Source organism: Tachyglossus aculeatus, chromosome 18 (genome assembly GCF_015852505.1).
Source record: "Tachyglossus aculeatus isolate mTacAcu1 chromosome 18, mTacAcu1.pri, whole genome shotgun sequence".
Taxonomy (NCBI): domain Eukaryota; kingdom Metazoa; phylum Chordata; class Mammalia; order Monotremata; family Tachyglossidae; genus Tachyglossus; species Tachyglossus aculeatus.
In genome coordinates, this window is record NC_052083.1 from 27,862,333 (window position 1) to 27,886,426 (window position 24,094).

Genomic DNA, 24,094 nt, shown 5'->3' on the forward strand with positions numbered 1-24,094 from the left:
TACTATGTGCCGGACACTGTACAAAGCACTGGGGTAGATAATAATAATAATTCTTCATCTCACTGACTTGCTCCCTTTATTCATTCCCCTCTCCCAGCCCCACATCACTTATGTACATATGTGTCATTGTATTTATTTCATTAATGTCTGTCTCCCCCTCTATACTGTAAGTTCGCTGTGGGCAGGGAATGTGCCTGTTATATTATACTTTCTCAAGTGCTTAGTACAGTTCTCTGCACAAAGCAAGTGCTCAATTAATACTGCTCTATCCACTAGGCCACATGGCTTCCCAGTTGGGGAGAAGAGGGACAGCTAGGGCTCTGTGGTGGAGCTTGTGTATCACGGTATCTGTAGTTATTAGTAATTATAATAATAATTGTGATGTATGTTAGTGCCTGCTAAGTACGGACCCTAAGTGCTGGGTTTGATACAGTCTAAGCAGATGGAACATAATCCCTGCCCCTTGAAAGGGTCACAGCCTAAGAGGGAGGGAGGCTCTATTTTCCAGCTTAGGGAACTGAGGTGTGGAGACACCTCAAGGCCGCCCAGCAGACAAGTGGCAGAGACGGGATTGGAACCCAAGTCCCCTGCCTCCCAGGCCTCGCCGGAGCTCTGTTCAAACGGATGCCAGAACGTGTGTGTGTGCAGCAGAAAGACGTCTCCACAGATCCGTCGTAGTTGCTGATTCGGTTTACGACCTTTTTCTCTCTAGGCCTTGTGACTGAGTTCCAAGGATCTAGCGGGAAGGAGGCTTAGTGTTAAAGGAACATTCTTCCTCCGATTAGATCCTAAATTAGACTCGTGTTGGGTTAATTGGGGTAAAGCGCTTGCCTCCTGTCCGTCCTAATGCCCTTCAGATTTCCGCCGTCTGACTTGGGGAAGAATTGAATAAACGAATTTCCTACCTGCTGGGACGCTTAGCAACGACAATGAATGTTTTGTTTTCAACAGCTGTGCTGTGCTGACCTACGAGCCCTACGTTGTTTATCCCACCTTGTATAAAATGTTCTTTTCCTTTAAAAAGAGAAAGATGAATTCATGGTTGTTTATTCCACCTTGTATAACATGTCCATTTCCTTTAAAAAGAGAAGGATTAATTCACGGCCTTTGGGTGTGAGGTGTAGAGCTCTGGCTGTGCCCAAGGCAGTTTTGAAGGAAGAATACTCATCTCTGTCTCCAGCGTGCTTATACTCTAATAGTAATAATAATAATAATAATAATTGTGATGGTATTTGTTAAGCGCTTACTATGTGCCAAGCACTGTTCTAAATGCTAGGGTAGATACAAGGTCATTGGGTTGTCCCATGTGGGGCTCACAATCTTAATCCCCATTTTCCAGATGAGGTAACTGAGACACAGAGGAGTGAAGCGATTGGCCCAAAGTCACACAGCTGATAAGTGGCGGGAGCCAGGATCAGAACCCACAACCTCTGACTCCCAAGCCCATGCTCTTCCCACTATGCCAAGCTTCCTCTCTAATAGGAGAGCAGCGTGGCATAGTGGAAAGAGCATAGGCCAAAGTAAGCGCTCAGTAAATGCCACTGATGAAGCTGGACTCTCTGAACCTCTCCCAAGTGCTCAGTATAGTGCTCTCTGTAGAGACTAAGTGCTCATGAAACATGTTCACTCGATCCCTAAAGCCGATGTTTAAATCTGCCAAACATTTCACTGCCTCCCAGATTCTTTCTAGCCGATCAGTGGTGGGGATGATTTTACCCCCGGGAAACTGAGGTTCAGAAATAATTGAATGAAATCACTGTCAAATATCGTGTACTTTTTTTTTCCAAGAACATGCCTCATTTTCGCGGCAACTTGATTACACTGAACCAGTATTTCTAGTGCCCTTGAGTGTGAAGCTAAATTATGCGGTTTATCAGTTCCTTTCATATATCAAAGGAAACAAAACTGCAGAGTCTGGAGAAAGTGTTCATCTCGTTGCCGTGGTACTGATACTTATGGTTATTAGCATGAGAAGAGTCTGAAAAATGATTGATCCAGGAAAAATGTCCTTGTTCTTTTGGCATACTACTCTGTCAGAGGTGCTTTTTAGAATAAACTCAGGGCAACATTTCTTATCCTTCTTTCTCCTGCCTTCTTCTTCTTCTCCTATTTGTTAAGAGTTTGCTACTTGTCAGCACTGTCCTAAAAGCTGGGGAAGATACAAGTTAATAAGGTCAGACACAGCCCCTGTCCTTCATAGGGATTGCATTCTCTGTAGAAGGGAGAATGGGCATTGAATCCATCACACTTGGCTCCTCTAACGCCAGGTTGCGTTACATAAATAATTTCTCTAGATCAATGTCTGTCTCTGCCTCTAAATCATAAGCTTGTCTTGGGCAGAGAACGTGTTTACCAACTCTGCTGTATTGTACTTTCCCAAGAGCTTAGTACAGTCAGATGGTCAAGGGTTCCAATCTCGGCTCCCTCACTTATCTGAGGTGTGACCTTGGGCCAGTCACTTCATGTCTGTGGATCTCAGTGACCTCATCTGGAAAATGGGGATTGAGACTGTGAGCCCCATGTGGGGCAGGGACTATGTCCACCCCGATTTGCTTGTATCCACCCCAATGCTCAGTACAGTGCCTGGCACATAACCAGCGCTTAATAAATAACAAAATTATTATTATTATAATACTCCAAAGTGAGCCAGCCCCTCCAGGGGTGACGGACAGGGCGTGCAGGTGGACAACTCTAGACTGTGAACTCGCTACGGGCAGGAATCTGTCCGTTGTTGTATTCTCCCAAGCGCTTAGTACAGTGCTTTGCACACAGTAAACACTCAGTAAATACAATTGAATGATCAATTCTTCATCACCAGAAGTGTCACCTGGCCAGCCTCCCTATCACAAAAATCTGGAGTCTTCCCCGCCCCCTTCCCCCCTTTATTTTCTTCTGGTACTTCTTAAGCACTTACTTTGCACCAAGAACTCTACCAACCACTGGGGTAGATCAGGTTGGATCTAGCCCCTGTCCCACATGGGGCTCACAGTCTAAACCATAGGGAGGATGATTTAATCCCCACTTCCCCAGTGTAGTAACTGAGGCACAGAGACGTTAAGAGATTTGCCCAAAGTCACACAGCAGACACGAAGCGGGACCAAGATTAGAACCCAGGTCCTCTATCTCCCAGGTCATGCCCTTTCCACTAGGCTATGCTGCTCACCGTTTGATGCCTTGGGAGATCCAGATAGATTGGCACAGTGTAGTTGGATTAATCCTTAATGCAGCATTCAACTTGACCAAGCACTTAGTACAGTGCCCTGCACACCTTAAGCGCTCTGTGAGTAGTCAGTTTCATTCTTCAGATGAAGAAAAGGAGATGGAGAGAGGTTGAGCATCCATGTCATTGATGGAACTGAAGCTGAATTTTCAGCTTTTGCAACTGCTGTCTATTCATTTACAAAACGTCTGTAACCCTTCATTAATCTGCCCAACTTCCCTGGGAAATAATTATTATATTAGTGTCTGTCTTCCCCTCTAGACTGTAAGCTCGTTGTGGGCAGGAAACACGCCTACCAACTCTGTTGTGTTTTACTCTCCCAAGCGCTCAGTACAGTGCTCTGCACATAAGTGCTCATAAATCTTCTTCGATCATTAATACTCCAGTCTGCAAGACAGACCATGCTTCTGAATTTCTAATTCCAAACTGGAAATACTGTGAAAGAGACATTTTAGAATCAAAACATAATTATAAAACACAGAAAGGATATGTGTGTGCATTTTAATTGGGGGGCGGGGGAGGGGTGTTCAAGAGACTAATTGACCCTATGAAGACATAAAGGAATTCTAATTTTATGGTGGTTGACAAAATTATTTTTTGTCTTCCTCTCTTCCCAGCTCTAATGAGGTCGTAGGTCAACCTGGCTCATTGACTCATGCAAATCAACTGAATTTTTTCTTGCGGGAAGTAGAGAATTCATAAGAAACCTCAGAGAGAAGAAATAGAAATATTGTTTAAGAACCACTATTTTAACAACTAAGCAGGTCCATGCCAGGTGTGATGCTTGGAAGCAGAAACATAAATTTGCCCTTAGGGCGAGCAAAGATAATAATGATGGTATTTGTTAAGTGCTTACATGCCATGCACTGTTCTAAACGTTGGGATATCACTCTGTAGTCTGCCTGAAGTCTTTTTGAGCTAATAAGCATTGAAATCATCTTTAAGCACTTCAGGAATTTTGAAAATATATCTTTGGAGTGCTGCAGAGTTAGAGTGGACAAAATGAGAAAGGAGCGATCATGGTTTGCTGAAAACTGTTTAGACAGGTGGTTCTTCTTTCTCCTCTCCAAACTCCCCTCTAACTTGAATTGTGACCCAGGAACAAAAGAAGATTTTTTTCTCCCTCTACATTTACTAAAGAGCAGGCTTGGAGGCTCATTTTATGTTCTGCTTCCCTCCTATATCTTTATTCTTCCTCTTGCCTTCACAATTTGCAAATAATGTTTGCCTGTCTCCTCCGTTAGACTGTAGGGGCCTTGAGGGAAGGGAAAATTTTATTATTGTGAGCTTTGCAAGGAAAAGCACATGGAAAGATATTTTCGAGTTGTCCACGAGATGGCAGTTAAAGACTCGACAGTTTGTTCTCCACTTCTCCAGCCCCCATTTCAATATCGGAATTTGAGTTCAGCGTGTCAGTTGTAATTATTGAGAACTTACTGTGTGCAGAGAACTGTACTGAGCGTTTGGGAGAGTACAATAGAACAATAAACAGACACAATCCCTGCCCCCGATGAGCGTACATTCTAGAGGTGGGGAGAGAGACGTTAATAGAAATTAAGTAAATTACAAATCCAGACGTAAGTGCTGTGGGGCTGGGAGGGGAGTGTCCTGAGAATGTCCTCTTTAAAAAAAAAAAGTTAGTCGCCTGGAAGGGCCTGGATTTTACCCCTTCCCACCATACATGAGTAAAGGCCCAAACGTCCAGACCCTGCATAGTTTGCTGTATTGTACTCTCCCATGTACTTAATACAGTGCTCTCCACACAGTAAGCACTCAGTGAATACCGTTGATTGATTGATTAAGACTGTGAACCCCACGTGGGACAACCTGGTTACCTTGTATCTACCCCAGTGCTTAGTACAGTGCTTGGCACATAGTAAGCACTTAAAAAATATGATCATCATTAATTATTATTGATAATAATTGTGGTATTTGTTAAGCCCTTACTGTGTGCTGGCCACTGTACTAGGCGCTGGGGGTGGATACAGGGAAATCGGGTTGGACACAGTCCCTGTCTCACGTGGGCCTCACAGTCTCAATCCCCATTTTACAGATGAGGGAACTGAGGCCCAGAGAAGTGAAGTGACTGACCCAAGGTCACACATCAAGAAAGCGGCAGCAGACCCCTTTCTGTGGATGGGCACCCAACACCAAACAAAAATGTAATTCTTCTTAAATTGCCGTTCATCGATTAGTCACTCAATCAGTTGTATTTTTTAAGTCCTTCCTGTATTTAGAGCACTGTACTAAGCCCTTGGGAGAGTACAATAGAATAAGTAGACATCACTGCTGTCCACCAGGAGCTTGTATTCCAATGGGTAAGACAGACATTAAATTAATTACAGATGGGGAAAGGAGTAAAGGATATGCACGTAAGTGCCTTGAAGGCTGGTTGAGTGAAAAAGTACCAAACAAATGAGGATATGTAATAATAATAATGATACTTATGGTATTTGAGCACTTACTTTGTGCTAGGCACTGTACTAAGCGCTGGGGTGGATCCAAGGAAATTGGGTTGGAAACAGTCTCTGTCCCACGTGGGGCTCACAGTCTCATACCGTATTTTGTAGATGAGTTAACTGAGGCCCAGAGTCATGAAGTGAGTTTGCCCAGGGCCACACAGCAGACAAGCGGAGGAGCGGGATTAGAACCCACGACCTTCTGGCTACCAGGGCCGTGCTCTACCCACTAGGCCATGGTGCTGTTTATCCTGAATTCGAAATTAGGTATTCAAATTCAGGCTTCTTTTCCTGTGAACCGCTCCTGGTTCCTGACGAAAGTTGACTTTTCTTTATCTTCTTCTTCTTCCAGATCACTGGTGTTATCCTCCTGGCCGTCGGCGTTTGGGGAAAACTCACATTGGGTACCTACATCTCTCTCATCGCCGAGAACTCCACCAATGCCCCTTATGTGCTCATTGGAACTGGCACCACGATCGTGGTCTTCGGCCTGTTCGGCTGCTTTGCCACATGCCGCGGCAGCCCCTGGATGCTGAAACTAGTGAGTTGGGGCGCCCCCGGACAGGGGGGTTCTGCTGAAACGGTTGGGAACGATAATAATTTTGGGAATAATATTGGGAATGGCATAATGTCTGGAGGGGATGTGGCGTTCCAGCGCTGACACGGTTATGAACGTTAATACCCTTACATCCAGATGGGATGCGGTTCTAATGCTTGTCGAGCCCGATCGAAAAAAATCAAGTCTTGGCAACACAGCACAAAGCGTTTCCATTGCAATATTCATATGGATGTGGGCAGATGAGGATTTTGCCCTAAAAGTGGGCTCAACCTCATCCCAAAGTCACGGAGCAGGCAAGCAGTATCGTCATTTATCGAGCACTTTACTGTGTGCAGAGCACTGTTCAAAGTGCTCAGGAGAGTCCAACGCAACAGATTTGGCAGACACGTTCCCTGTCCATGACGAGCTCGCAGTCTAGAGCTGGAATTAGAACCTGGGTCTCATAAATCCTCATCACGTGCCCTGTCCACTAATAATAATTATGGGATTTGTTAAGCGCTTAGTACGTGCCAAGCACTGTTCTAAGCGCTGGGGTAGATACAAGGTAATCAGGTTGTCCCACATGGGGCTCACGGTCTTAATCCCCATTTTCCAGATGAGGTCACTGAGGCCCAAAGCAGGGAATCGACTTGCCCAGGGTCACCCAGCAGACAAGTGGTGGAGCCGGGATTAGAACCCAGGTTTTTTTTGACTCCCAGGCCCGTGCTCTATACACTAGGCCATGTTACTTTCCCAACAAACTATACTGCCAAAAAGACCTGCTTAAAATGGAGTTCACTTGAAACTATCGAACGCTTTTTAAAGCCCAATTAAAACTCCTTCAGCCCCTTCTGTCCATTGCCAAGTGGTGGAATGTCCTTATTATCATCATTATCATTATTAATAATTATGATAATAATTAATAATAATGATTATGGTATTTGTTAAGCGCTTACTGTGTGCCAGATACTGTACTAAGCGCTGGAGTGGATACAAGCAAATTGAGTTCCTGTCCCATGTGGGGCTCACAGTCTCAATCCCCATTTTACAGATGAGGTATCTAAGGCCCAGAAAAGTTAAGTGACTTGCCCAAGGTCACACAGCAGACAAGTGGCGGAGCCGGGATTCGAACCCTTGACCTTTTGATTCCCAGGCCCAGGCTCTGGCCACTACGCCATCCTGCTTCCCTATGATATGTGCTTAACATTCATTCAATTGTATTTATTGAGCGCTTACTTTGTGCAGAGCACTGTACTAAGCGCTTGGGAAGGACAAGTCGGCAACACATAGAGACGGTCCCTACCCAACAGTGGGCTCACAGTCTAGAAGGGGAAGACAGACAACAAAACATATTAACAAAATAAAATAAATAGAATAAATATGTACAAATAAAATAAATAAATAAATAGGGTAATAAATACATACAAACATATATACATATATACAGGTGCTGTGGGGAGGGGAAGGAGGTAGGGTGTGGGGGTGGGGAGGGGGAGGAAGGGGAAAGGAAGGAGGGGGCTCAGTCTGGGAAGGCCTCCTGGAGGAGGTGAGCTCTCAGTAGGGCTTTGAAGGGAGGAAGAGAGCTACCTTGGCGGATGTGCGGAGGGAGGGCATTCCAGGCCAGGGGGATGACGTGGGCCGGGGGCCAACGGCGGGACAGGCGAGAACGAGGCACGGTGAGGAGATTAGCGGCAGAGGAGCAGAGGGTGCGGGCTGGGCTGTAGAAGGACAGAAGGAAGGTGAGGTAGGAGGGGGTGAAGTGACGGAGAGCCTTGAAACCAAGGGTGAGGAGTTTTTGCCTGATGCCTAGGTTGATTGGTAGCGACTAGAGATTTTTGAGGAGGGGAGTAACATGCCCAGAGCGTTTCTGCACAAAGACGATCCGGGCAGCAGCGTGAAGTATGGATTGAAGTGGGGAGCGACAGGAGGATGGGAGATCGGAGAGGAGGCTGATGCAGTAATCAGTAATCAGTAATGCAGTAATTAATGCAGTAACAAGAACGATTGTTGTTGTGATAATTGATTATAATCATAACAATAACAACAACGGTGTTTAAGTCCTGACTATGTGTCAAGCACTGTTGTAGGCGCTGGGGTAGATCTGAGCTCAGTCCCAGTCCTGGTCCCACATGGGGCTCACAGTCAAAGTAAGGGAGGAGGGGGAACAGATGCACAATCGTCATTTTACAGATGAGAAAACTGAGGCACGGGGAAATTGAGTGACTTGCTCAAGCTTAGGTAGGAGGCGAGCGGTGTAGCAGGATTAGAACGTGGGTCTCTTGACTCCCAGACCCCCGTTCTTCGATTCACACCAAGAAGCTACCTCCATTATTGGTTTCTTCTCGGTACCAAGAGAGAATTGAGTGCCATCCCTCTTCCTCAACCAATTTCCAGATGAGGGGGCAAGAAACTGAACCGGCCCAGTATCAAAGGGCTTAAGGGGAAGATGCCCAAGTGCATAGGTGATGTTGAAGGGATGGAAATGAGGAGAGGAGATGAGAGCTTAGTCAAGGAAGGCTTCGTGGAGGAGGTAGGATTTTTCTAGGGCTCTGAAGATGGAGAGTAGTGATCTGTCGGCTAGAAAGGAGGAGGACGTGGGCATAGGGGTCAGTGACGAGATAGACGAGATCGAAGCAAAGCTGAGTAGGTTGCTGTTAGAGGAGCAAAGCGTGAAGAGAATTGAGGTGAGGTAGAAGGGGAGAGCCGACTGAGTGCCTAAAAGCTGATGGTCAGGAGCTTCATTCATTGAATCCTACTTAATGAGCGCTTACTGTGTGTAGGGCTCACTGTACTAAGCACTTGGGAAAGTACAAACAGCAGTAAACAGACACATTCCCTGCCCACAACGAGCTTACGGTCTAGTCATAATAATAATTGTGGTATCTGTTAAGTGCTTACTATGTGCCAAACACAGTTCTAAGCACTTGGGTAGATACAAGGTAATCGGGTTGGACACAGTCCATGTCCCTCACAGGGCTCACAATCTTGATCCCCATTTTACAAATGAGGTAACTGAGGCACAGAGCAGTGATGTGACTTGCCCAAGGTCACACAGCAGTCATGCCTCTGACTCCCAGGCCCATGCTCTTTCCACTAGGCCATGCTGCTTCAGTCTAGTCTAGAGCCGGGTGGGGAGTTTCTGTTCGATGCTAAATTGGATGAGCAACCACTGGAGGTTTTTGACAAGGGGGAGACAGGCCTAAAACCATTTTTTTAGAAAAGTGATTCGTGCTGTCATTTTTTAGCCCCACTGGGTCAGGAAAGACACACATCCTGGCCAAACTTTCCTCTGAAAGGGAAGGTTTGTTTTCCCAAAAGACTTCGGCATGTAAACCCTGACTCTGTGCGTTTGCTTTCCAGTATGCTATGTTCCTGTCCTTGGTGTTCCTGGCTGAGCTCGTGGCTGGCATTTCAGGATTTGTGTTTCGCCATGAGGTGAGTATGTGGCCACCCCAGTAATAAGAATAATTAGTACTAATTATGGTATCTGTTAATGCTTACTATATGCCAGGCACAGCACGAAGCGCCGGTGTGGGTACAAGCAAGTTGGGTTGGACTCGGTCCCCATCGCACGTGGAGCTCATGGTCTCAACCCCATTTTACAGAGGGAACCGAGGCCCAGAGAAGTGAAGTGGTTTGCCCAAGGTCACACAGCGGACAGGTGGCAGAGCCAGGATTAGAACCCATGACCTCTGGACTCCTGGGCCTGTGCTCTGTCCACTAGGTCATGCTGTTTCTTACCATAGTACCAGAGTCTGGTTGAAGTGTCTAGAAACCTGGGTGCCTAGCAGTTGGACGTTCAGTACTCCAAAATTGGATATGATCCCAAAGGAGGGGTTTCTTCAAGGTTCAAGGCCTTAGCTGCTTGATATTGCCCTGGAGAAATCATTAGGTTGCCAGTCAAAATCTTTCTCTGTCTTGTTACCTCAGAGCACAGGAGAATAGGTCAAAAAACCCTCTTAAAACCCTGACTTCAGCAAAGCGGGTGTTTGTGTATATTCACCTCACAAGGAGGTTCACAAATGGCTAAATTAATTTCCTTGTTGCTTTGTAGATTGAACTGTGCCTAAAAATAATAATAATGGTATTTAAGTATTTATTATATGTCAGGCATTGTTCTAAGCACTGGGTTGGATACAAGTTAATCACGTTGGACACAGTCCCTGTCCCCAGAGGGTTGACCCTGAATCAACCCCTTCAAGAGGTGTCAAACCACAAATTTGGCTTTTTGAGAAGCAGAGTGGCCTAATGGGAAGGGCCCGGACCTGGGAGTCAGGGGACCTGGGGTTTAATCCCAGCTCCACCACCTGTTTTCTGTGTTACCTTAAGGCAAGTCACTTAACTTCTCTGTGCCTTGGTTCCCTCATCTGCAAAATGGGTGTTCAATCCCTGTTCTCCATCGTGTGTAGACTTTGAGCCCGTCTTGTATCATCTAGGACAGTGCTTCACGATCTTGGAAGTCAAGTATCATGCCCACTATGTTCAGACAGTGATAATTGAACACTTTCTCAGTCAGTGGTATTTATTGAGCGCTTACTGTGTGCAGAACACTGTACTTAGTACTTGGGAGAGTACAGTAGAATAGCTAGACCTAATCCTGTGCTACTGAACTCTCCCAGGTACCTTTTTTATGGCATTTGTTAAGCACTTACTATGTGCCAGGCACTGTACTAAGCATTCGGATATGTAAAAGATTATCGGGCTGCACACAGTCCATATCCCATGTAGGGCTCACAACTTTAGTCATCCAATTAGTAGTATTTATTGAGTGCTTACTATGTGCAGACCACTTTACTAAGTACTTGGGAGACTACAGTGCAACAGAGTTGGCAGACCCATTCCCTGCCCACAGTGACCTCGTAGATGAGGGAACCGAGGCACAAAGAAGTTAAGTGACTTGCCCAAGGTCACACAGAAGCCATATCACTGTGATATGTATCATTATGTAGCACATATCATTACAATATAAATCATGGATTTCCAACAAGAGGGATTGATGTGAAAATGAGAGCCTCTGAATGGAAGAACATCATGTCCTGTAATAATAATGATATTAATAGTAATAATAATAAATTATGGTATGTTTTAAGCACTTACTATGTGCCAAGCACTGTTCTAAGCGCTGAGGTAGTTACAAGGTAATCAGGTTGTCCCACGTGGGGCTTACAGCCTTAATCCCCATTTTACAGATGAGGGAACTGAGGCAAAGAGAAGTGAAGTGGCTTACCCAAGGTCACACAGCAGACAAGTGGGGAAGCTGGGATTAGAACCCACATCTTCTGACTCTCAAGCCCATGCTCTTGCTACTAAGTCACGCTGCTTCTCTAACTCTTCCCCCCGACAGATCAAGGACACTTTCCTGAGGACATACACCGAAGCCATGCAGAACTACAACGGAAATGATGAGAGGAGCCGGGCGGTGGATGACGTCCAACAGAGCGTATGTTTGTTTGAGCCAGGGGGCCGGGGGGGACAGAAGGAGTTTTATTTTGTTAGTATGTTTGGTTTTGTTCTCTGTCTCCCCCTTCTAGACTGTGAGCCCACTGTTGGGTAGGGACTGTCTCTATATGTTGCCAACTTGTACTTCCCAAGCACTTAGTACAGTGCTCTGCACACAGTAAGTGCTCAATAAATACGATTGATTGATTGATTGATTGGGGAGGGGGTGGGAGAGGACCCCCAGTGGACTTGGAAGCTAAACCTTCAATTCATCAATTCCAGAGTTAGTTTAGTAAACAGCGATGCTCTGTTTCCATTCGATGGTCTTCCCAAGAGACAGAGACTGTGACCTCATTATGAGCAGGGAATGTGTCTCTTCATTGTCGTATTGTCTTCTCCCAAGTGCTCATTACAGTGCTATGTGCATAGTAAGCACTTAATAAATATGATTGAGTGGGAGAGAGAGATGGACTGTCAGTCAGGCAGGCAATTGAATTTATTGAGTGCTTACAGTGAGCAGAACACTGTACTGAGAGCTTGGGAGAGTACAGTGTGACAATATAAGCAGCGCGTTCCCTGCCCTCAACGAGCTCACAGTCTAGAGGGGGAGACAGACATTTAATAGAAATAAATAAATGACAGATATGGACATAAGCGCTCTGTGGGGTTGGGAGGGGGGATGAAATGGAGGGAGAAACTCACTTTGATTTTGGAAGAGAGAGCTAAGCCCACCCAGGAAATGAGGCCAGAGAGATTCAGTCAAGCAGTCAATGATATTTGCTGAGCGCTTACTGTGGGCACTGTACTAAGCGCTTGGGAGAGTCCAACAGAACAGTCAGTTGACACGTTCCCTACCCCCCAGGAGCTGTGGAATCCATTCTTTCCCCTCCATTCTATTTGGAAAACCAAATGAAAAGCAAAGGAGTTTGAGCCACCATTCTGGAAAAATAATAAAATATTAATAATGATAATGATGGCATTTGTTAAGCGCTTACTATGTGCCAAGCAATGTTCTAAGCACTGGGGTAGATACAAGGAAATCAGGTTGTCTCACGTGGGGCTCACCGTCTTAATCCCCATTACCCAGATAAGGTCACTGAGGCATAGAGAAGTGAAGTGACTTGCCCAAAGTCACACAGCTGATAAGTGGGGATTAGAACCCACGACCTCCAACTCCCAAGCCTGGGCTCTTTCCTCTAAGCTTCAGTACTTCTCTAGCTGACCTGCCACTGAGGTGTGGATTGATAATAATTATAATGGCATTTATTAAGCGCTTACTATGTGCAAAGCACTGTTCTAAGCGCTGGGGAGGTTACAAGGTGATCAGGTTGTCCCACGGGGGGCTCACAGTTTTAACCCCCATTTTCCAGATGAGGTAACTGAGGCCCAGAGAAGTGAAGTGACTTGCCCAAAGTCACACAGCTGCCAGTTGGCGGAGCCGGGATTTGAACCCATGACCTCTGACTCCAAAGCCCGGATTCTTTCCACTGAGTCACGCTGATTGATGGATTGATTGATGGAGCCGGGCGCCATTTAACGGTTTCTCGTTGGGTTCCCATAGCTGAGCTGCTGTGGCGTCCAGAACTACACCAACTGGAGCAGCAGCCCCTACTTCTTGGACCACGGAGTCCCCCCCAGCTGCTGTGTGAATGCCAGTGACTGCAACCCCCAGGATCTGCGCAATATGACCGTGGCTGCCACCAAAGTCAACCAGAAGGTCAGTGCTAATCCAGCATTGCCATTTACTGAGCGCTTTCTCGGGGCATTTGTTTTACTCGATCATACTTCCCAAGCGCTTGCCATGTGGAGAGCGCTGTACTAAGCGCCTGGGAGAGTACAGTGCAACAATAAACAGACACATCCCTTGCCCACAATGAGCTGACAGTCTAGCTACAAGGTAATTTGGTTGGACAAAGTCCCTGTCCCACATAGGGCTCACAATCTTATTCCACATTTTCCAGATGAGACAGAGACAAGTGACTTTCCCAAGGCCACACGGAATGGAACATATATGGGCATGTGGTCCCTCCCTGGGGGGGAATCTTCAAATCTGGGGGTCCTAGCGGGATGCCCCCCCCACCCATCGGGGTTATCTCCCTTTATTAATCCCTCCCTCCCAGCCCCACAGCACTTACATACAGATCCGTAATTTATTTATTTCTATTAGTGTCTGTCTCCCTCACTAGATTGTAAGCTCACTGTGGGCAGGGAATGTCTGTTTATTGTTACATTCAATATAACACTCTGTCTCACTCAATATATTCGCTCAATAAATACAATTGAACGACTGACTAAGCTCGTCGTGGTCAGGGAACATGTCTGCCAAGTCTGTTATATTGTATTCTCCCAAGCACTTAGTACAGTGCTCTGCACACCTTAAGTCCTCAATAATATGATTGACTGTATTATAATATAAAATGGGAGAGCTGTTTGTGTCTCATGAGATACAAGGTCATGGGAAATCAAGTTGAAAGTATTTCAGCCAGAATGGCGAAATAAGTTTGATGAGCTAAATGAAAGTGGTTCAGATGTCTAGGCGATTATATTTAGCTTGGTTTCATAACATGTAGGCCACAGAACGGCAGTTGCTTAATTCAGAAAATGAATAGAGTCAAATCGAATGTATTGGCAAAGATGGCAGAGACGCTTCTTACTGGTTTGTGGGCACTTGGGTTCCGTGGAACCTGTTACTTCAGAAGCAAAATCTTCTCTCTCTTTTTTTATTTTTAAAGGTATTTGTTAAGCGCTTACTATGTGCCAGGCACTGTACTGAGCACTGGAGTTGGTACACGCTAATCAGGTTGAACATAGTCCATGTTCCACGTAGAGCTCTCAGTTTTAATCCCCATTTGACAGATGAGGTAACTGAGGCACAGAGAAGTGAAGTGATTTGCCCGAGATCACACAGCCAGGGTCAGAACCCAGGTACTTGGACTCCCAGACCTGTCTTCTATCCACTAGGCAGTGCTTCTTCTGTAATTATCAAATGGAAAAAAAATGCTTTGGAAATAACCATGGTCTTGATTTGGGGCAAGGATTTAACAAGAGAAATAGTAATAATAATTGTGGTATTTGTTAAATGCTTACTATGTGCCAAGCACTGTTCTAAACACTGAGGTAGATACGAAGTAATCAGGTTGGCCCGCGTTGGGCTCACAGCCTTAAATTCGATTTTATAGATGAGGTAACTGAGGCACAGAGAAGTTAAGTGTCTGGCCCAAGGTCACACAGCAGACAAGTGGCAGACCTGGGATTAGAACCCACAACATCTGCCTCCCAAGCCCGGGCTCTGTCCACTTAGCCACGCAGCATTCTTACCTTTGCACACCCTCATGGTGTCCTATCAGTGTTCTTGAGCTGGCTTTTCCAAAGTGATGAGATCAAACAATCAGTAGTATTTATTAAGCACCTACTGTGTGCAGAGCATTGTTCTATGCTCTTGAGAAAGTACAGTACAACAGAGTTGTTAGTCACATTCTCTGCCCACAACAAGCTGCTAGTTTTGAGGCGGGGACAGACATTAACCTAAATAAATAAATTAATGGATATTTACATAAGGGCTGTGGGATTGAGGGTGGGGTGACATCACTTAAAATGCTATCATCCCATCTCCCCTCCACCATCCTTATGGAAGTTTGAGGATGTTCATGTGCTTGTCCTCTTGAATAGGATGGCATGATTTAAAGGATTTGAAAATTTGTTATAACTCATCTGTTGCTTTTGTTCCTAGAGATTTTTGGTTTGGTTTTCTTGGTGAGATTTTTTTTTTTTGAAGTACTGCCTTGTATAAGAGGTAGTGTGGCCCAGTGAAAAGAACGCAGGCCTGAAAGTCAAAGGACCTGGGTTCTAATCCCAGCTCTGCCATTTGCCTGCTGTGTGTGACCTTGGGCAAGTCACCTAACTTCTCAGTGTCTCTGTAAAAGGGGATTAAATACCTTTTCTCCCTCCCCTTTGGATTGTGAGGACCACATTGGAGAGAGGACTGTGGTTTATCTAATTTTATCATATCGACCCCAGGACATAGCACGGTTTTTGTTACAGAGTAAGTGCTTGTGGCGTAGTGGATAGAACACGGGCCTAGGAGTCAGAAGGTCATGGGTTTTAATTCCAGCTCTGCCACTTCTCTGCTGTTTAACCTTGGGCAAGTCAGTTCACTTCCCTGTGCCTCAGTTCCCTCATCTGTGAGCCCCACATGGGACAGGGACTGTGTCCAATTCTATTTGCTTGTATACACCCTAGCATTTAATACATTGCCTGGCATATTGTAAGCACTTTACAAATACTATTATTATTACTGTTTTTATCATTATTAAATGGTACTACTGCTATTGTTACTGCTTTTTAATTATTATTACCATTTGCTGGAAAGACTTGTAATTTATTCAAGGATGGACTTGAAATTTCATTTTGGAGATCCATGGGGAATTATCATTCTCATTTTTTTTAATTAATCATATTTATTGAGGGCCTAACTGTGTGCAAAGCACTGAAGTTGAACCCGATTGAGTTTGGAACAAGACTGAAGACTTGTGTCTCTCCCTTCCAGGGCTGCTATGATCTGGTGACCAGTTTCATGGAGACCAACATGGGAATCATAGCTGGAGTGGCTTTTGGAATTGCATTCTCACAGGTACTGGGGTGGGATCGGGTAATACCCTCTTCCCATGCCCTCCCGCTCCCATCCCTTAGCGTCTTTCCCAACTTTTTGATTCTTGTGCTGGAAGAAGCTAGAGGAAGCAGTGTGGCGTAGTGGCTAGAGCATGGCCCTGGGAGTCAGAAGGTCATGGATTCTAATCCCGGCTCTGCCACTCATCTGCTGTGTGACCTTGGGTAAATCACTTCACTTCTCTGGGCCTCATCTGGAAAATGGGGATCGAGACTGTGAGCCCCAAGTGGGACATGGACCGTATCCAACCCAATTTGCATGTATCCACCCCAGTGCTTAATACAGTGCCTGGCACATAGTAAGCACTTAACAGGTACTGTAATTATTATTATTACTGTTATTAGAGAATAGAGCCCAGGGCTCCACCCGTCCTCAGGGCCTCTGTTTATCAATCTTCCCCATTTCAACGTAAGTGAAGTTTCTCCAAACAGGGAATATCAGTTTACTCTTTCCACTAATGACTCACTGGAGAGAAGCAACTTTTCTTACCATTAGGTCAAAAGAGGTGAACACAACCAAAAGTATCAGCTTGATTAGCATATAGTCAGTCAATTAGTGGTATTTATTGAGCACTTACCATGTGGAGAGCACTGTACTAAGTGCATGGGAGTGTACCGTACAACAGAGCTGACAATCTAGTATAAACATGCAAACAATCAATTGGCCAATCCCTATTTCCCTTAAACTTTTTTTTTCCAATTGTCATTCTTTCCTTCCATGGTATTTATTGAGCACTGACTGTGTGCAAAGTAGTATACTAAGCGCTTGGTAAAGTACAATATAACTGGGAGACAGAAGTCCCTGGGTTCTAATCCCAGCTCTGCCACTTGCCTGCTGTGTGACTTTGGGGAAGTCACTGCACTTCTCTGGGCCTCAGTCCCCTCATCTGTATAATGGGGATTAAGACTGTGAGCCCCATGTGGGACAGGGACTGTGTCCAACCTGTTTAACTTGTATCTACCCCAGCAATTAGAACAGTGCTTGACACATAGTAAGCACATATCAGATACCATCATTATTATTATTATTATTATTATTTATTAAATGCCTTCTTGGTGCAGAGCACTGTACTAAGCATTGGGGAAGATGTAAGGGAGTGAGATTATTAGAGATCTAGTCTCTGGCCCCCAGAAGATTCACAGTCTAAGAGCAACGCAGGAGAGAGGGTCAAGGACAGATGAGTTAGGAAAAATGAGACAAAAATATAAAAGACAAGGATGACAGTAAACGATAAATATGAAAGGGAGATTGCAAAATACAGAATCGGGCAGTCACGTGCCCTGCCCTCAAGGAGCTTACAGTGGTTATATGGATCCAGTCTAATAATAATTCTGATTATGGCATTTATGAAGCGCTTTACTATGTGCCAAGCACTGTTCTAAATGCCGGGCAAGATACAAGCTAATTAGGTTGGACCCAGCGCCTCTCCCGCATGGGGCTCACAGTTTCAGGAGTTTAGAACCCAGACTGCATACTTCGCTCCTTTAACGCCAACCTTCTCATTGTCTCTCGATATCTCCTATCTCGACCTCTCGCCCACGTCCTGCCTCTGGCCTGGAACGCCCTCCCTTTTCATATCCAACAATTACTCTCCGCATCTTCAAAGCCTTATTGAAGGCACACCTCCTCCAAGAGGCCTTCCCTGACTAAGCCCCATTTCCTCTTCTCCCACTCTCTTCTGCGTCGCCTTGACTTGCTCCCTTCATTCACCACCGTTCTCAGCCCCACCGAACTTATGTACAATAGCTGTAATTACTTCACTGATATTAAGATCCGTTTCCCCCTCTGGACTGTAAGCTCGTTGTGTTCAGGGAATGTCTCTGTTATCTCGACGTATCGTACTCTCCCAAGCATCTAGTTCCCACAGTAAGCACTCAATAAATATGATCTATTAATGGATAAAGCTGGCTAGAACTGAAATTAACCCCCAAACGCCAGTTGGTTGTGCTTCGATAGCAGTTCTCTTTGCCTGATCCTTTCTCATTCCATCTTACCCAGAAGTCAGTTTCTTCACTTCTCTCTTCCCGGTTATAGGACCGGGCTGGGATGTGGCAATCTGTAGCCCAGACTTTAGCAACGTTTGTTCTGGAGGGCCACAAGTTAAACGATGCTGACCTGGGCTGGAAATTGAACTATTCAGAGCTGCCAGAATTGGGCTCCTGGTTTGGAGGCCTGAGGTTAAATTGAAGCCAGGCACAGGTAGATGACCCATTCGGGTGAAAACTAAACCACCTTCAGTTACTGAAATTAGTAGATTCCTTTGAGTTGGGTCCCCTCACTCTGTTTGTTGAGATCCCCCATATCTGAGGTGACTCAGAAAGAAGTAGAAAAACTACTGGCCTTCTGGGTGTGGATGTTAAAAATAAGGTGCCTTTTATCAGCGGATTGTACCTAATTACAGAGCCTTATCAACCAGAGATAAATAATGGCCTCACATCTCCAGGGTGACAGAACTATGCAGATTACTTCGCCTCTGGAAGGATAGCCAGAGACCAGTTTTTGATAAACAGGCCTTTTTTTTCCTGAGATACAACTAGACATTTGTCAAAGCACCTAGATAATGTAGCCACTCTGAAGGTCAGAATTCTTAATTGGTTTGAGCGCTATGGCTCAGAAAAGCAATCACCCCATTATGGAAGACAGACCCAATTCAACCCATGCCAATTAATCCGATGTTTATTTAATCGGAGTAAGACTGGAATGGACCAGTTTCAGATTAATCGGGCCTGGCAGTAATTCATTGTTTTATGACCCAGTCACATTGAGAGAAGACACCTGCCTAGGATTAGCACGATTTATTTCCCATATATAAAACAGTTTGGGGAAGATAACACTTGCTGAATATCACCATATCCGTGATAGAGGCAGGACATGCTGATTTGAGAGGGCCAATTTGTAGGTGTAGAATAATAATTCCCTGTGGTATTTGTTACGCGCTAACGGTGTACTTAGCACTGGGGTACGTACAAACAATCGAGTTGGAGCTCCTTGTCCCACATGGAGCTCACAGAGTAAGAGGGAGGAATATATTTTTAGTGATGGTATCTGTTAAGCGTTTACCATGTGCCAAGCACTGTACTAAGCTCTGGAGTAGATACAAGTTAACCACACATCCAACCTGCCAGATCCAATTAATCTGAAACCCCTCTTGCCAATCCTTCTCCAACTTTTGTGTTGGTTTTTCCTCTGCTTTCTTCTCCTGTAACAGTGAGCGTTCCTCTGGGCTCCGTTCTTAGTACCCCCCGGCTTATTATGGTATTTGTTAGGAATCGTTTCTACCGATTCCATTGTACTGTAATTTCCCAAGCTCTTAGACAGTGTTCTGCACATGATAAGTGCTCAATAAATACCACAGATTGATTAATTCTACACTCTAAGGAGATTGTGCTATAGATCAAACATCTTCGTTCAAGGACTCAAAGCACTTAATGGGAGAAGGGAGACCGAAGAAGACTGTAAGGACGTAAAGGGCAGGGAACATGCCTACGAGTTCTGTTGTAGTGTCCTCTCCCAAGCACTTAGTACAGTGCCCTGAACATCGTAAGCACTCAATAAAGTGGGGAAGCAGCATGGCCTAGTGGAAAGAGCACAGGCCTGATAGTCAGAGGACCTGGGTTCCAATTCCGGCTCTGACTTGTATCTACCCCAGCACTTGGAATGGTATTTGATGCAACAAGCGCTTAACTAAAACCATTAAAAAACCCATAAAGAATAATAATAATGGTATCTGTTGAGCCCTTACTATGTGTCAAGAACCATTCCAAGTGCTAGCAAGCTAATCAGGTTGGGCCCAGTCCCCGTCCTGCAAGGGGCTTGCAGTCTCAATCCCCATTTTACAGATGAGGTAACTGAGGCCCAGAGAAATGAAATGACTTGTCCAAGGTCACACAGTAGATAAATGGCGGAGCCAGGATTAGAACCCAGGTCCTTTTGACTCCTAGGGCCAGGCTCTAGCCAGTAGGCTGAGCGTGTATTTCCGAGGCTTAATTTATTTTTGTATGTATTTTGCCTCCTTGCAACAGTTGATTGGTATGCTGCTGGCGTGCTGTCTATCCAGATTTATCACTGCCAATCAATATGAGATGGTTTAATAAGGTGAGTTCCTCTTTTTCTCCATGCTGTACTCACCCAAGTGCTTAGTACAGTGTCCTGAACACAGTAAGCGCTCGATAAATATGATTGAATGAATGAATGAATGACCCAATCCCCTTGCCCTTCAGCCGCCAAAAGGGGCTCCAGTTCTCCTTCCATCTCTCATCAACTTCCAGAATATTCTTCGGGAGGGTCTCCCACTGTGGAACTCGAGCACGGAGAGAGGGGGAGGAGGGAGAAGGAGAGGCGGCCAATACAGAGGGCTTTGTTTAACACCTCATTCCATCTCATGCCATTTCCCTGCATCCCGTTAGAACAACGCTCCAATTGTTTGACTCCTCTCAGTCTTTCAGGGAAGAAAAAAAAGAGATCGTTGGAAAAACCGGGAACCGCGGCGATCCTAGGAAGACTCAGAGAATGTTAGAGAGCGCGCGTGCGCGCACACACCCCCACACACCCACATACACCACCCCCACGTCCATGAATCGCCACACACACATACATGCCCCATGCATGTGTGCGCGTGGGCCCAGATGTGCCGACACAGAGACACGGCTCCACTTTTCAAACCGTTCCCATGCTTCGGATCCCATTCTGTGAAGTCTTGTCGTCCCACGGAAGTTGACCAGGTCATTCATTGGAGGCCGACTCCGGCCTCAAAATGTCGGGGCGGAAGGGGAGACGGGGAGACCCCGAGTTTACGTGCTGGGGAGGTCACATCGTAGATAATGAACAAAAGTAACCCGTTCGGGCCTGGTTCGGGTTTTGCATGAATGACTAAAAGGCATCATTAGCCTTTCACCACGGCCAATCAATGTTGCACACGTTCATAAAAACAAATATATAAAATCTAAATCTATATAGAGATATATATATATAATATACGTTCATTCCTTTGGTTTAATCTTCTCTTTTGTTTTATGGCTTCACTAAGGTTTGTTTTTTGTTTTGTTGTTGGGTTTGTTTTTGTTCTTTAATCCCTTTCTCAAACTGCCCTGGACCCAGAAAGAAATGAGATCAGAAATCCTACATGGAGCTACTTGAAAAAAAAAAAATTAAAATGTCATGCCCAGAGGGATTTTTGCCTTGATGTTTAGAGTCACCTTTGATTATTACTCAATGTCGTATGCCTCGTGTGGTGTTTGAGACTTTGGTGCATCTTTGACTCTGAAGCTGTGTGTAGTACCGTTAATAAGCTGTGTTGTTGCTTGCTGTAAAGGCAATTCAATTGCTTCTTTTGTTTTATTGTTATTATCATTATTATTATTATTTTTAAATAAGTGAATTCTAAACTAATCCTAACTGTGCCCGTCTCTTTTTCTTTTCTGTCACACAATGATATTTCATCAAGCACATGGTCAACTCTATTTAAAAAGAAGTGTAAGGAGGGGTAAGAGAAAATCAAACCTTTTTAAAAAAAAAAATAGGAATTTTTTTAACAATGCCTCTGTCTAGCATGCCAATAAGAATGCATTGATATTGTGAGCCTTTGTGATATACATATTAATAAATGGAACCATTACAGATTTCTAGCTGCTTCACCTTTGTTCTCCAAATACCAAGATATACACTCTCAGGAAGCGACGGGAACAGTCAGATTTCTGCAGTTGTAAATCGATGAAATCATTCGAGTGATACACCCGAAATACTTCCAAACTATGGAGTGAATGCAACAGGTAGCCCTCTCCTTCTTGATTTCCCAGGGGGAGAAACTCTATCTAAAAACCAAAGGGAATTTCATAAAATTCTATTACCTGGTGATCCTCCATAATATGACAGATTCCCCACACTTGGCTTAGTCAATCAATGGTATTTATTGAATGTTTACCTTGTGCAGAGCCCTGGACTAAGCGCTTGAAAGAGTCAGGGTCCAGGGGTTCTAATCCCGGCTCCACCACTTGTCAGCTGTGTGACTTTGGGCAAATCACTTGACTTCTCTGGGCCTCAGTTACCTCATCTGTAAAATGGGGATTAAGACTGTGAGCCCCACATGGGACAACCTGATTACCTTCTATCTCCCCCAGTGCTTAGAACAGTGCTTGGCACATAGCAAGCGCTTAACAAATACCATCATTATTATTACACTGTAACAGAGTTAGCCATGCTTCCCAAGGATTTGCTTGTAAGTGCTCTGGTGGTGCAAGACGGTATTAACGCAAGCGAATAAGTGACATAGGAGGACAAATGAAGTGGGGATATGAGATGTTAGTCAGAGAAGGCTTCCTGGAGGAGTTATCAATTAGTGGTATTTATTTAGCGCTTACTGTGTCCTAAGCACTTGAGAGAGTAGGGTTTAGGGTCTAGAGGGAGAGACAGATATGAATGAGTAAATTGATTGATATGATTGGATCATCAAAGGCATTTCATCAATCAGTGGCATTTATTGAGCCTTTACTGTATGCAGAGCACTTGGGAGAGGACAATACAACAGAGTTGGCAGACATGATCCATGCCCACCACGAGCTTTCAGTCCAGATGGAGAGGCAGACATTAATATAAATACTTTATCACCTTAAGACATGTCCCTATCTTCGTAGTTGGGCTTTACAGCTAAACTTGAAACCACCACAAGCTTTCAGTCCAGATGGAGAGGCAGACATTAATATAAATACTTTATCACCTTAAGACATGTCCCTATCTTCATAGTTGGGCTTTACAGCTAAACTTGAAACCTACCCAGCTAAACCTATGTCTATATAGGTCCCCTTTCCCCCACCCCACTACCAATTCCCAAGCACTTAGTACAGTGCTCTGCCCACAATAAGCACTCAATAAATGCAACTGAATGAATGAGCACCTCTTATTCTCTAGGTGAGACCAGCATAGGAGCACCCTCTCCTACTTGAATTACCACTGACTCCCATTAACAACTCTGCTTAGTGGATAAATGTGGTGTTTTGTGACTCTGGCATCCACTGAGAGAGAGAGAAAGAGAGAGGAAGGAGGGATGACCTGAAGCTGGATGGTTTTTCCTTTCCCTTATTCTTCCCTCTCTTCTTCCCCCTTCCCTTCTCCCTCTCTCCTCTTCCACCTCCACCCTTTAATCAATGAAATATATTTATTGAGCACTTACTATTTGCAGAAAACTGTTCTAGGCATCCCGGCTCTGCCACTTGTCTGCTGTGTGACTTTGGGCAAGTCACTTCACTTCTCCATGCCTCAGTTACCTCATCTGTAAAATGGGGATTCAGACTGTGAGCCCAACGTGTTAGAACAGTGCCTGGCACCTGGAAAGTGCTTAACAAATACCGTTATTATTAATTATTATTTGGGAGAGTACAATACAGAATCAGCAGACATGTTCCCTGCCCATAATGAGCTCCTGCTCTCCTCCTCCTCCTCCCCCCTCCCCCATTTCTTCTCTTTGCCTTTTCTCTCCGCTTCTTCTTTCTCTCCCACCCCACCACTCTTTTCTCCGGGCCCTCTATTATTGTTTCATAATTATACCGCCACAATGAAGTAGGTCACATCAAGGTTCAGTGCATATTGAATTTTTATGATGGGTTCTTTGCCCACCAGCTGCTCAGGTAGCACTTCCTCCTGAAAATGTTGCTGACTTCTGCCATGGGTAGTGTTTTGTTACCTCTGCTAACAGTGGGGGCAGGACAACACCAAAGAAGCACCTGATTAGAAGATGGCAGAGGTCACAGCAGGGGACCATCTGGGATGGGGACACGGTA

The 24,094-nt window shown here is 45.0% G+C and overlaps 1 protein-coding gene across 1 annotated transcript in view; it reads left to right on the forward strand.

Moving 5' to 3' along the window:
• TSPAN7 (tetraspanin 7) overlaps positions 1 to 21,943 on the forward strand; it is a 60,730-nt gene extending 38,787 nt beyond the window's left edge. The window contains exons 2-8 of the mRNA XM_038760536.1: positions 6,032 to 6,220; positions 9,578 to 9,652; positions 11,562 to 11,657; positions 13,218 to 13,373; positions 16,203 to 16,286; positions 20,345 to 20,417; positions 20,760 to 21,943. Coding sequence (XP_038616464.1) covers positions 6,032 to 6,220; positions 9,578 to 9,652; positions 11,562 to 11,657; positions 13,218 to 13,373; positions 16,203 to 16,286; positions 20,345 to 20,413 — 669 coding nt within the window. The 3' untranslated portion in view covers positions 20,414 to 20,417; positions 20,760 to 21,943. The remainder of the gene's footprint in view (positions 1 to 6,031; positions 6,221 to 9,577; positions 9,653 to 11,561; positions 11,658 to 13,217; positions 13,374 to 16,202; positions 16,287 to 20,344; positions 20,418 to 20,759) is intronic.
• Positions 21,944 to 24,094: the final 2,151 nt, after the last annotated feature.